This window comes from Panthera pardus, unplaced genomic scaffold (assembly GCF_024362965.1).
Source record: "Panthera pardus isolate Hobbes unplaced genomic scaffold, ASM2436296v1 HiC_scaffold_3, whole genome shotgun sequence".
In the NCBI taxonomy this organism is placed as follows: Eukaryota; Metazoa; Chordata; class Mammalia; order Carnivora; family Felidae; genus Panthera; species Panthera pardus.
The window spans coordinates 12916705-12929871 of record NW_026526876.1 but is presented as its reverse complement, the minus strand read 5'-3'; the positions used below and the strand labels follow the sequence as shown (position 1 = coordinate 12929871).

At 55.6% G+C, this 13167-nt stretch overlaps 1 protein-coding gene across 12 annotated transcripts in view; it reads right to left on the bottom strand.

Annotated features, from left to right (window-relative positions):
• B3GNTL1 (UDP-GlcNAc:betaGal beta-1,3-N-acetylglucosaminyltransferase like 1) overlaps positions 1-13167 on the bottom strand; it is a 93023-nt gene that overhangs the window by 825 nt on the left and 79031 nt on the right. For 5 of the 12 annotated variants that reach the window (XR_008418599.1, XR_008418604.1, XR_008418606.1 and 2 more), the window contains 5 exons: positions 9093-9228; positions 8935-9003; positions 8515-8589; positions 1634-1736; positions 26-1257 (listed from right to left, as the gene is read on the bottom strand). Coding sequence is in view for 3 of the 12 variants with exons in the window: in XM_053892422.1 (XP_053748397.1) it covers positions 8362-8589; positions 8935-9003; positions 9093-9228 (433 nt within the window). In the remaining 9 variants the exon portion in view is untranslated. Of the gene's footprint in view, positions 1-25; positions 1258-1633; positions 1737-7858; positions 8590-8934; positions 9004-9092; positions 9229-13167 lie in introns of those variants that run through there. The other 7 variants (XR_008418600.1, XR_008418601.1, XR_008418602.1 and 4 more) reach the window with 7 other exon arrangements.

The following is a 13167-nucleotide window of genomic DNA, read 5'->3' as shown; positions in this document are numbered from 1 at the left end:
CAGGACAGGGGCTCTGTGCACTCACAACTTGGGAGTGTGGCCAGGAGCAAACGTGGACTGTCCCGGTCAGCAGCTCCAGGGCCCGGAACCACACGCGACGGCCAGTGTGTTGGGCTGTCTTGGAGGGAAGCGGTCGGGAAACCCTCCAAAGGAGCAGCGAGCAGGTGGGCGCCCGACAGAGAGGAGCACCTGGTGAGCTTGGGGAGCAGGAAGCCAGTGTGCCTGGGGTGGAACGTGCAGGGGGGGCTGGTGGGGCCACGTGCACACACGGCCACGGCTCAGTCCCCGTGAGTAGCTGCTGCATCCTGAGTATCCGTGTCTGCCCAGCCCGACACTGGTGGCGAAGCTTCGCTGTGGTGGCCTCTTGGGGGGTAGGACGTTATGCCAAGCTGGGACCCTGTGTGGTGGTGCCCTCCGCGGTGGCGTGAATGAGGACAAAAGGGGACGGCGGTGACACCCTGGGTAAAGTGTGGGCAGCCGAGCGTCTCTGTGCAGGGAGGCACGGTCAGCAGACAGTGACCCCGGGTACACAAAACGAATGATGGCTAATGTGGGGAGTAAGTAGAATTTGAAAACGGACAAGGGTAGCAAAAGGTAGGCAGTATAATGAGCAGACATGTTTCTGGAAGACACTGAGCACTGTGGCAGGATGCTGGTCCTCCCGAGCTTTGCACTCGGAACACAGACCCTGTGAGCCCGGGATCCCGGCCTTCCTCATATGAGCTCTTGGCACAGGCTCCTGCCAACCTCCGGCAGAAGTCGCCGACGAGGCAGCATGTCAACGGCCTTGAGTCCAGAGGCAAAGAGGAAGCTGGCTCCCTCACCTGCAGCGAAAGGCGACTTGGTCGCTCACGGCTGACGGGATTTGCTCTCGACCTGGGTTTGAGCACTGGGGTTCCCGGAGCTGAGAGACAAGGTGCGAGACCGTCCAGGGCCTGCGGCAGCCAGTTCGGGAAACCAAGCGAGAACCCCGAACCCCGTAGCCAGCTGCCCGAGGCTGCCAGGACGCGGTTGAGAACTGCCAGCCCCCCTAAGTGGCCCCTCCTGCGAGCAAGGACCAACCAGAGAAAGCCAGACGTGCTCCCCCAGCCAGCGGGCCACCTGAGCCCCCCTTTCCCACGCTGAGTCTCTGCCATCCTCATGGGACCGGAAGACACCGCCCCGCGAGCTCTGAGCCCACAGCCTGCGCTCTCAGTTGCTGGTCTGTGTTTCCACATCTCTAACCGAGTCACACGGGAACCGTGCCCCTGGGTTGGCCTGAGATCGACACAGACAGCCAGACTGCAGCCCCCAGCAGCGTTTGTCCTCGTGGCACAGGGTCCGTCAGGAGCGTGAGCTAACGAGCTCCTGGCGGGACAGACACGCTGGGTGACGGTGGTGCAGGGGCCCCAGCGGCAGAGGAGAGTATGCACTCCACAGACGGTCAGGGACACGCTTCTCAGGCCGTGTGTTCACGGCCCCTCATTTTACCGCGTGTCCACCACAGGCGCGTGCCCTCCAGGTGAAGGGCCAGCCCCACACGCATTCGGTGCCACCTCCCGCTTGGCGTGCTCCCTCTTGGGACCACCGGCCACCCTCCCTGGTGCCCTCGATCTCTCTCCTGGGCTGTGGCTGTTCGGGGCCTTTGGCGCACCTGGAGGCAGCTGTCCAGGCCCTCAGCTGAAGTGAAGGAAGTCCCGGCCCTCCTGCAGGTGTAGCGACCTCAGGTTGTCCTCAAATGCGCCCCCGGTGAGGTCCTGTGAGGGGAACAGCAAGTCTGGCTCAATCAAGGCTCCCCGGCCCACACTGTGGCCCCCACAGATCCCCCCCAAGGGGGCCTGCCTGCCAGGTGCTCTGCTGTGAACTTCTCTGTTAAGAGGGGAGGGGCGGACACGGGGTGGGGATGTTGCCAGAGTTGGCCACAAAGTCCTGCTGGCCACTGGTGGGAGGTGGGGGTGGGGATCCTTCCAGGCAACCCCCCCCCCCCCCAGCTGGAACCTGGCCCCTCCCTGCAGAAGGGAGCTGTCCCCTTCACCCCTTGGTCCAGGCCACCCAGCTTCCCTCTCCACGTATCCGCGTCCATGCCCTGCCCCTGCTGCAGAGGCCCCAGCCCGGACTCCAGGAGCTGTCAGCAGACCCCTCTGGCCTCTTGGCCCCAGCCCTGTACTGGGCATTTGGCCGGATGCAAGGGGCTCAGTGTTCACCCCGTTGGGTTCCTCTGTCCTTGGGCCCAGCATGGGGGTCAGCCTGGCTATGCACGCCCTTGACCACTGGGCACCGCTAGGAATGCTTAAATGGGAAAGACCCGAAATTCCTGCACTCTCCTCCACCTGCTGTCCATTCTCAGCTCCACCCCCTTCCCCGTTATCTCTGCGGGCCCGGAGCTTTCAAAGGAAACGCCTATATTCAGGCCAGCCAAGCTCCACTATGGCCCAGAGAGGAATGGAGGAGGGGGCTCCCTCTCAACAAGATGCCACTGAAGTTAGACGCTTCTGTAAATTAACGTAACCAACAAAGGATCAGGAACCAGAGGCATTAGAACTTCTACAAGTTGTCAGGGGAAGATTTGCCCCCACCAAGTGGGGGGAGCCCGATCAGAAGCGTCCCAGAGAAGGGAGGCACTCAGCCTCATCACTCAGACGCGCGTGCTAAAACCACAGCGAGAGCCACAGCCCCTCCTGAGCCCCAGCTTCGGGGAGCTGGCCCTGACAGGACACCTTGGGGGTGCAGTCCGGGACCCACACTTCCACTCCTGGATAAACCCAGAAACGGGCGTCAGTGTGACATTCACACGGCTGAATGCCGCAAGGCAACGAGAAAGGGCGCTCAGTCCGCCTCAGAGGTGATGTGGAGTGATAGCACAGACATTTAGTCTCCTTCGCACAAACTACAGAAACAGCATCAGACCGTATGGTTTGGGGTTGCGCGCGCGCGCACACACACACACACACACACACACACGGCAGAATAATTAGCAAAGAAATTATGTGCACCGGGGCAGCTCTGCAGGAAGGCTTTTTTCTGATGTGGGTTGGGCCACTTGTGTGGGCACAACATTAACCTGTGCAGCACGTTCTAGAGCAGATGTCTGCAGTGTTTCTTAAAGGGCCATACAGTAACATTGACCGTTTGGTGGTCATAATATGCTGTGTTCTAATAAAACTTTATTCATAAAAGCAGGTGGTGGGCCATGTGTAGGCCATCGTCTCAATGTGTTAGTAGTTCACAGTAAAAAAGTTTATCCAGAAAAGAAAATTGTGAGGTAAATTGTAAAAAAAAGAAGAGTGGAGGAAGGCTTGTCTTCCTAAACGGTAAATACCATAAAGCCCAGGAATTAACGGTGCTGGTGCACAGACAGTAGACCAAGAGTCCGGAAGTAGATCCAACATAAAAATACAGTGTCTCATTATTAGAAAGGATAGGAATTCCCCAAATAGTCCCAAATTATTTGGGGACAAGTGGGCATCCAAATGGGAAGAAAACTTTGAGTCCCTACTTTATTTATTTTTAAATTTGTATTTATTTTAAGAGTGTGTGTGTATTGGGGGTTAGGAAGGGCAGAGAGAGAGAGAATCCCGATGCAGGGCTCGAACTCCTGAACTGTGAGATCATGATCTGAGCTGAAATCAAGAGTCAGATACTTAACTGACGGAGCCACCCGGGTGCTCCTGAATCTCTAATCTTTTTTTTTTTTTTTTTCCTGAATCTCTAATCTTTACAGCAAAATAAATCCTAGTGGTCAGAGATAAAGTAAAAAGCAGAAATCTCAGAAGCAAACCTGGAGAATGTGCTTTAAAATTTCACATTGAGGGGGGCGCCTGGGTGGCTCAGTCGGTTGAGCGCCGACTTCGCTCAGGTCACGATCTCGCGGTCCGTGAGTTCGAGCCCCGCATCGGGCCCCTGTGCTGACAGCTCAGAGCCCGGAGCCTGTTTCAATTCTGTGTCTCCCTCTCTCTGACCCTCCCCCATTCATGCTCTGTCTCTCTCTGTCTCAAAAATAAATAAACATTAAAAAAAAAAAATTTTTTTTTTAAATAAAATTTCACATTGAGGAATTAATGTCTTAGAACGAATAAACCTCCCAAAGCCATACAAAAATCAATTAATTTGATATCTAAACAAATTTTCCTAAAAGGCAAAAATAAAGTCAAATGACAGAAAAATTCACAAGACCTATCAAAGAGGCTTTTGTCATCATATAAAGAAAATACTAACAGACCAATAGAAGAATGGGCTGATGAATAGATAATTCACCAAAAGGGAAATAAAGATCCTTTTAAACTCGTGGAAAGACACCCTCCGTACTCGTAACAAGGCCTTACAGACCTTCCCCCATGATGTGAAAACATGGCGGAATTTGGCCACGCTGCAGGGGGCGGGCAGGGAGGGTCACCGGTGGGGGCGAATGTTACCGCCCCCTCCTGGGACAGAGCAAAATTCCACGTATATATTCACTGCACCAGTATGTTTGATAGCAAATGATAAAAATGGTCTAAAGGTGTGTTGAGACTTAACCGGATGATAAGGGGTGAAACCTCCGTACAAGCGAATAGTGTGCGGGTACGCACACGAATCCCCAGGGGTTCCTCCTCCCGGAACTCGTCCAGCCCCCGACAGGAGCAGGGGTGGTGGGGGGCCCCTGAGGGGCAACCGCCCCTGGAGCCGCGCAGGCTGGAGCCGCGTCAGCCTCCCGCCTGTGCAGAGGGAGCGTGTGTGACCGCGGGGCCCCAGGCCGCACGGAGACACGCAGGTGCCCCCCGATGCGAGCGTGGGATCCGACAAGCCATGGAAGAGCAGAACACAGAAGGCCCCGGGGACCTCCGACCAGATGGGTGTGGGGAATTTTGGGTGTGACATCTCTGTCTCAGAGTAAATTTTGTAAGGTTTTTATCTTCTTGGGAAATAACGTTGGAATTTAGGATTTGCTTCCCAATGTCGGGGGCCAGGGGATTTGGGAGGATAGAACCCACAACGGCCATGGAGGCTGCACAGGGACATGGCACACATACACATGCCACATGGGGGACGGCCACACGGGACACGCCGCACGGGGACACAAATGGGGGGATAGCCACATGAGGGACACACTGTGGGGGACACACCACACGGGAACAGTGGGGATGGCTGAATGAGGCTGGCTTCCTGCGGCTTTGGGGATAAGGCTGAGATGTGCTAGGAAGTTTGCTTGATTAAAAGACGACGACAGGGGAGCCTGGGATCCAGCCCCCACACTGGGCTCTGTGCTAACAACACGGAGCCTTCCTGGGACTCTCCCTCTCTCTCTGCCCCTCCCCTGCTCCCGTGTGTCACAAAATGAACATTATTTTGTGTCTCAAAATAAAGAAACATTAAAAAAAAGATAACAGTCAGATGGTACCAGCGGGTTCATATGGAATAACCTGCAAGATACATCATGTAAAACAAGCAAAATACAGAAAAAGTATGTATAACATGCTGCCATTTGCTTAGAGAAATCCCACACATTTGTGTCTGTGTTGGCTGACTCTGGCCGAAAATACAAGAAACTGGTGCCTGTGGGGGTCCCTCCAGGGACACAGAGTGAGGGATGGGAAAAGAGCTTCACCTCCCACCCAAAGCCTGCTTGCCAGGAGGGGTTTTCATTGTGGGGAGCGTTCTAATTGCCGGCAGTTTTTTGGTCCCAGAGAAGTAGACTCTTACCAGAGCTCGTCTCCTCTGAAAAATTACGTGTACATTTGTGCAGAATTGAAGTGTCTCTGTACAACCTTATAATTATCCATCCAGTCTCCCTGGCGACTTGGAACCTTGCTTACCTTGGCTTTAAACAGCCTCTTTCCTTTTAGGAAACTGCTTTCAAACCAGAAAACCCAAAGCCAGGTGGGCAGAGGTGGGTCTGTGTCACCCCTCCCCTGGAGCGCAGGCAGGACCGGCCATGGGACACAGCTAAGGGGTGGGACGTCACTTGTGTGACTTGGTCCGTCTTGCTAGCAGACCCTGCCCCTTGCCAGCTTGGAGAGAATATGCTGCCACGTTGCAGGAGGGGGTGGGGGTGGGGGTGGGGGCGGGGCACGTGGCAAGAAACAGCTAGCAAAGCACTAAAGCCCTTGGTCCAACATCCTCCAGGGTCTGGCTTCTGCCAACAGTTCTGACCCTGCTCCGGGCAAGCCTCCCCATGTGACCGCGTCTTGGCTGGCACCTCACCAGCAGCTTCGCCTCTGGGCCCCACCTCTGGTGCCTGATTTCTGAACCACAGACGCTGTGAGGTAAGAAGTGTGTGTTGTGTGGGGCTAGCTTGTGATTGTCACCACGTAGCAGTAGTTAAATAAACAGGGCCAAGCTGGCAAACAGACAAGCAGGACAAAACCTCTGGGTGACAGCTGGGGACAGGAGCGTGCCGCAGCCGTGGTGCATGGAAAGCCAGACCGCCATGTGCCCAAGAACGGGGCCGGCCGCCATCCGCACACCACACATGACACTCGTAGAAGGAAATGCAGGGGGAAAGCTGGCGGGCCTGGATTTGGCCGTGGTTTCTTAGCTGTGGCACCAAAAACATGAGCAACTAAGTTAAAAACAGATAAACTGGACTTTGTCAAAATGAAATACTTTTTGTACCAAAGGACCCCGTCAAGAGAGAAAAAGGAGAACCTGTAGAACAGGAGAGGGTGTCTGCATCTGGAACACACGAAGAACTCCGGCTCGACAAGATGAAACCCAGATAAAACGCGGGCAAAGGACACCAACAGACCTTTCTCCCAGGACGACACCCGCACGGCCAACAAGCAGCTGCAAAGACTTGGCATCATCAGTTGTCAGGAAGACGCACGATCAAAACCACACTTAGCAGCCACCCGGACGGCTGGAACACCACCGCCAGCGGACAGCGTGGAGACGCTGGTGCCCCTGCGCTGCAGTGGGAATGTGAAATGGTGCCACATTGAACACGGTGACCCCGTGACCCAAACACTGAACACGGTGACCCCGTGACCCCCCACTTTCGAGAGACGGACACGCTTCCGCACAAACCGCACAGGAAGGCTCACGGCCACGTGGTTCTAACCGCCACCTTGTGAGTCGTCTGTCGCTGAGGAACGGGTCAGCACTGGCACAGCAGCCTGGGACAACACGTGTCTGCTTCTGGCAGTTTCCACAGGCGGGGACTCGGGATGGCCCCTCCAGCAAGAGGCAGAGTCCAGCCCCTTGGAGCCGTGCTCCCAGCCCCACCTGGGGGCCCTTCCCCGGGCCACCGGCCCCGCCCGACCTGAGGTGTTGGCTGCACAGGGTCTTAAAGCAGCCAGCAGGGAAGAAGGGCGCCCCTTCCCTGAGCCCAAGGCTCAGAGCAGGACGGACTGCGCCTCCCGAAGGCTCCTGGTGCCCTGGTTACTGCGCCTCCAGCTCAGCCTCACGGGCTGGCAGCTGCTGGAAGAGGTGGCACGTGTCCCCGTCCATCCTGTGGTCCCCCCCTCCCCCCCCGCAGCAAGCACTGGGCCCTGCATGCCCGTTCGGCCCACCTGAGCCCACTGGCCCCATAGCTGGGGTGCACTAGGCATCCAAATGTGAAAGATGACATGTGTATTTATACAAGTGAGAATGCAGCTCTCCGACCCTGGAGAAGGATTTCCTCCACGGAACACAGGTGTTCATCGTAAGAGAAAGGTTATGAATGTCCCCGTGTGGGAAGTAACCTTTCCTGGAAGGCTCCATGGAAAGGCAAGTCCCACGTGGGAGAAAATGTTTGCGGCTCTAACAGACGGAGGACGGGCACCAGAATCTGTGCAGAGTGCCTGGAGGTCAGCAAGGCAAGAGGCGGCCCTACGGGCACGTCCGGCAGGAGAGGCAGGCTGAGCCTGATGGAGGTCTCACGAAGGTGGTGAGGGCCACCCAAGGCTCACCCAAGGGAGGCTGGGGGTGGGGCCTCCCAAGACCCTTCAGGTCTCCAGGCACGAGAACGTCCGGACTGTGCCCTTGCCGTTGCCAGGCTGGATGTGACCAGGGCTCACAGCCGGATTTCAGCAAGTAGATTCACAGGCCAGCCTGACGTGGGCAAGCAGACCGGGGTCCCCAGGACCCCGCTGTGTGATCCCAACACAAAGCTGGAGCTGAGAAGCGGGCACCCGTGTCCCCGGGACCCTGCGGAGGGGGTGGGGAGGATGTGGTGGGGAGAGTTCTCGGGACGGCCCTGGGCACGGGGACCACGGTGCTGGGTCAGAGGGGTGTCTCAGGGACGCTTCCACCACCTTCCACCCTTCGTCTCTGCCACAGCATCCGATCAGCACCCGGAAGGTGCCTCAGGCCTGGCACCGAGCAGGTTTCCAAAAAACGTTGCTTTTATAGAAATGCAGCCCATTTTACACAGGCACCATGGCGGCCTCTCCCAACACCCCAGCGGACCCCTGAGAGCAGCGGTCACCACCCCCGGCCCGAGACCACGGCTCCAGACAGGTGGCCCAAGCCAAGGGCCTGGATGCCTGGCCACGTGTCAGACGTCTTGATCCCACAGCTGGGGCCTTGTTCCAGCCACGCCGTCATCAGTGGAGCCCAGCCACGGCTGACACTCACCAGCTTCACGCAGATGACGAAGGGCGGCCGTGCAGCTCGGAAGTGCAGGATTGGAACCCGAGGCTTTGGCCTTTCCTGAGGGAGGAGAGGCGTCGTGGGCTCGGCTCTGTGCTGGCCTTCGGGACGCCCGGACGCGCTAGACATGCGCACCTGTGGCCACCCCGCAGCCTTCACCCCTGTCCGGCCCTGAGGTGCCCTCCAGTGGGAGGACGGGCCAGGCAGGGACACTGGTCACTCTGGGGCCCGAGTTGCCCAGGAAATGGGTTCACCTGTGCTGGGCCTGGCAGCTTTGTGGCTGCAGGCGGCCTTCCCCGGGGAGGAAGGTTCTGTGCACTGGCTGCTCTGTTTCCTGGCGGGGTAGGGGTGGTGACCCGTGTGTGACCCAGGCCCTCCTTGGAGGGGCTCCTGGGCCCCACGCACCTGAGAGTCTTCGTGGCAATAGAAGCCTTTCCTGATCTTGTTCTCGTCCACGTCACAGAAAGCAACCACCTGGGGGTGCAGGACACCAGCCTCAGGGACGGGGAGGGTGGGAGGCGTGGGGCAGAGGGGGAGGATGGGGAGGGGGACGGGGGGCCCACCTTGCGCCGCATCCCGGCTGTCAGGCTGCGATAGAGCCGGCGGCCTTGCCTGCCCGCGTTCCAGATGGTGAAGGTGGCCCAGTGTGGCAGCACCCGCTCTTCCAGAAAGCGCACGCGATGGGTCCAGATGGTGGTCCTGTGGGGGCACGGGGGGGCGGGGGGGGGTGAACCACGTGGGCGGGGCCCCCAGCTGTCCCCAGACCTTCCTCCCTACCCGGCATTGGCTGAAGGAATGAAGGGTGAACGAGGGCCACGCTGCCTCACCCACCCTCACACCCAGTGGCGCATGCCTTTCTCAGGGCCGTGTCCTCACGGACCCAAGGGACACGAGGCACAGACCCTGGGGAGCCTGAGGGGACGTAGCCACCCCAATGTCAGGTGAGCTCAGGCAAGCACAAGAGCCTGGGCATGTCCCAAGAGCCGCCTGGAGGTGAAGGTTTCCTGCGGGAGCTTCCCGCCTGGCCCACGTGGGGACCCCTCCATAGGCGCCTTGCTACAAGCAGACTGGAGGCCCAGCCACTACCGGGGTGGGGGGCTGGCACACTCAGCTGTTTCCTGTTTAATGTGGTCACACGTGAAAAGGGCCTAAATCACAGGTGTGAAAGCATCGCTAAGAATTTGGAGGGCAGGGGCACCTGGGTGGCTCAGCTGGTTCAATGTCCGGCTCTAGATTTCAGCTCAGGTCATGATCCCAGGGTCATGAGATTTGAGCCCCACGTTGGGCTCTGTGCTGACAGCTTGGAGCCTGCTTGGGATTCATTCTCTCTCACTCTCTCTGCCCCTTCCCCGACTTGCTCTCTAATAAATAAACTTATTATCGCCATGCCCCAGCGTGTTTGTGGACATTTGAAGACGTGCCCCAGCCCCGACCCAGGAGCTCAGGGATGAGGCAGCGCAAGGGGCCACGCAGAGGAGCCACCCGCACCTCCAGTCTGCTCAGGTGTCCGGGGCCCTGAGATGCCGGCACGTGATGATACAATTTAGAAACTGTCACAAACACACGTGCCTTATGGAAAACAGGACAGTTCCCGCAGCAGCATGGCCAGCGACCCGCAGACCAGAACGTGCCCACGCGCTACGGCCTTCCTGTCCCTGGGCAGCCGCTGGGTCAGAGAGGCCATAGGAGAAGGTGGTGCTCACGCGGGAAGGGCAGCGGGCAGCGCGTGCGGTCAGGGAGCCATTGCATGTGGTCCAAGTGGAAAGACGCGGGGGGAAGGCGTGACCGCCGCGCACCCACCGTGCTGGCCTTGGCCGCGGGGCTGGGAAGGTGGCCGCGGGAAATAGGGTGAAAATTGCCCAGTGAGGTAACCGCTGGCCATCCCCAGTTTAAAATACAAGGACAACCCGGGAGAGCTCTCACAGGGGGGCCTCTCGGCAGAGTCTGAGGAAACTCAACTCCCGACAAGCCCGAGGGTGTAATTAAAGCTCATTACTCTGAGGTTTTGCCACTCACAGCTCAAAGCATTTAATCCAACACAGAAACTAACATGAGATCACTTCTTTTGTGTTGTGGGGTGGCAAAGCCTCACGCTGCAAAAAAGAGAGAAACCTCTCAACATAAAAGACAGTGATCCCATGCAAACAAGATGAGGGCGTGTGGGGGACAAAGCCCAGTGGCCGGCAGCTGGTCCTTCCTGGACACGCGGGCTCCTGCCACACTGTGGGCCACCACTGAGTCCTACAGAGAGATCCCTTTCCGCTGTCTTCTGAGAATCTAAGGTGAGGACACATGGATGGGAACATTCACGATGATGACAGAGGAGAGCCCCGACGTCCCACCCCTGATGGCACATGGAGAAGGTCCCACCCCTGATGGCCGTGGGGGGGGGGGTTCCCAATGTCCCAGCCCTGATGGCACGGGGGGGGGGGGGTTCCCAATGTCCCCTATGTCATGGATCTAATTTCTATCTAGTTCTAATTACTGTCACCAAACGCTTGGATCCAGTCCCACGTGCACACGCCAGCGGCAATTCCCCCCCCACTGTGGAGTAGTTGTGATGTCGAACAGCATGCTTTCTGCCTGGTGGGAGTGCTTCCAGGAAGCGCCATCCCACAAAAGCATCTTTTGTGTCTGGCCTCTTTAGTGACCATATTGCTTTGACATTAACCCCGGTCCCTGTGTCTATCAGTGGTTATCTGTTCAATTATTGATGGCCATTTGGGTTGTTCCCAGTTCTTGGCTGTATCAGCAGCGATATGTTGAACGATGCTTTCACGTCTCTTGCCTAAACAGCCACACGTGGACTGCTGGGGCACCGGGGATATTAATTAATTTAAAGAATGCCAGGTTTCCAGAGAGGATGTACTTTTACACTCCTGAGAGCAGAGTATGACAGTTCTGGTAGAGCCACACTTTTTCACCCGTTAGAATTGGCAGACGTTACCTTTAGCCCTTCTGTTGGAGGTGTAGAGGGTTTACATTATTTACGTATTACACGGTATTGTTTTGTGAAATGTTGTGTTTGTTGAAGTATTCTGCCTTTCTTCGTGGGTGCTCGGGGTCCTGTACGCACCTCCCATTTGGTCCCTTCAGATACATGGATTGTGAACGTCTCCTCTCAGAATGCAGTCTGCCACTCAACCTCCGAACGGTGTCTCTTGATGAGCAAAGGTTTTTAATTTTTATCAAGTCCACTTTATGAAGTTTTAAATGGTGAATGCTTCTCACATCCTCACTGAGAAGTTTTTGTCTGCCCTGAAGTTGTGAAGACGTGCCCTAGTGTTTGCTCCAGATGCTTTCTACTTTAGCTGTTTCTGTATTTTTATCTAAGATCCACCTGGAATTAGTTTTTCTGTATGGTTTGTGATTTTCTTTCTTTTTTTTCTCATGTGAATATCTAGTTCCACTTGTTGAAAATACTTTCCTTTTCCACTGAATGCCTTTGGAGACTTTGTTGAAAATCAATCTGTGATACAATTTTGAGTGTATTTCTGGATTGTTTCCCTGGTCTCTCTCAATGCTGTTGCTGTTTCCTGACCGCTGTGTAAGACTTCAGAGTAAGTCTTGAAATCTAGCGCGGGGAGTCCTCAAATTTTGCTCTTTTTAAGGCTGTTTTGGCCATTCTGGGTCCTTCAATTTTCCACGAGGATTTCAGAACCAAGATATCAATTTCCACAAAGAAGCCAGCAGGCTCCTGTCCTGGACCACGAGTTTGGGAAGAATGAGCACCAACGTTACTGAGTCTTCAGACCACGAAGGTGGCGCCCCTGCGTCCGCCCTACAGGGTTTCCTGGATTTCCTGCAGCACTTTGCAGACATACACACACCTTGTGAAATTTACCCACAAGCATTTTATGTTTGGTGCCACCACACAGATGCCTTAACTGTGCTTTCAATCGTTCATGGCAAATGCGTGGATTGTGTGCCCCGGCTGAATTCTATAAATTGTGACCATTTTAGTTTCATCAAATTAAATTTTTTTCTAATTTCCTGTGTGATTTTTTTTCCCCTTGGTTGCCTAATTTCCAAGTATTTTGGACTTCTAGGATGTGTTAATGATTTCTAATTTAATTCTATGTGGTTATAAAACATACCTTGTATGACTGCAATCATTTGAAATTGATTCAGAGTTGTTTTCTGGTCCAAAGTATTGTCCATCTTGCATCTTAAAGGGACAACGTCTTCTGTGGTCGAGTGTATGTCCCGAGTCAGGTCACGGTTACCAGTGTGACTCCAGTACCCTGGCAGACTTCCCTGTTTCTCTCGGTTACTGGAACGTGGCACAAAACCTCCAACTGTAGCTGCGGACTGTTTCTGTTGGGGTTTTTCACGTGGAGACTGTGATTAGACACACAGACATCTGGTGCTTTGTCCTGTGACATGACCTCTTCCCCTTGGGTGTAAATCACACTGGCACAGAGTCAGCTTCATGACAATAAACCGAAAACAATGATGCCCCACCAAAGCTATTATATAAAAATTCAGATTTAACAGAGGACAACCAAAATTGAGCTCTTCTGCTGAAAGCTGGAAAACGGAAGTTTCAACATGCAACAATACGCCTGACCTCCCGAGTCAACATGGATACTGCAACCTGGGCCCCACACGTGACCGTCACACAGACTGGCACCACGC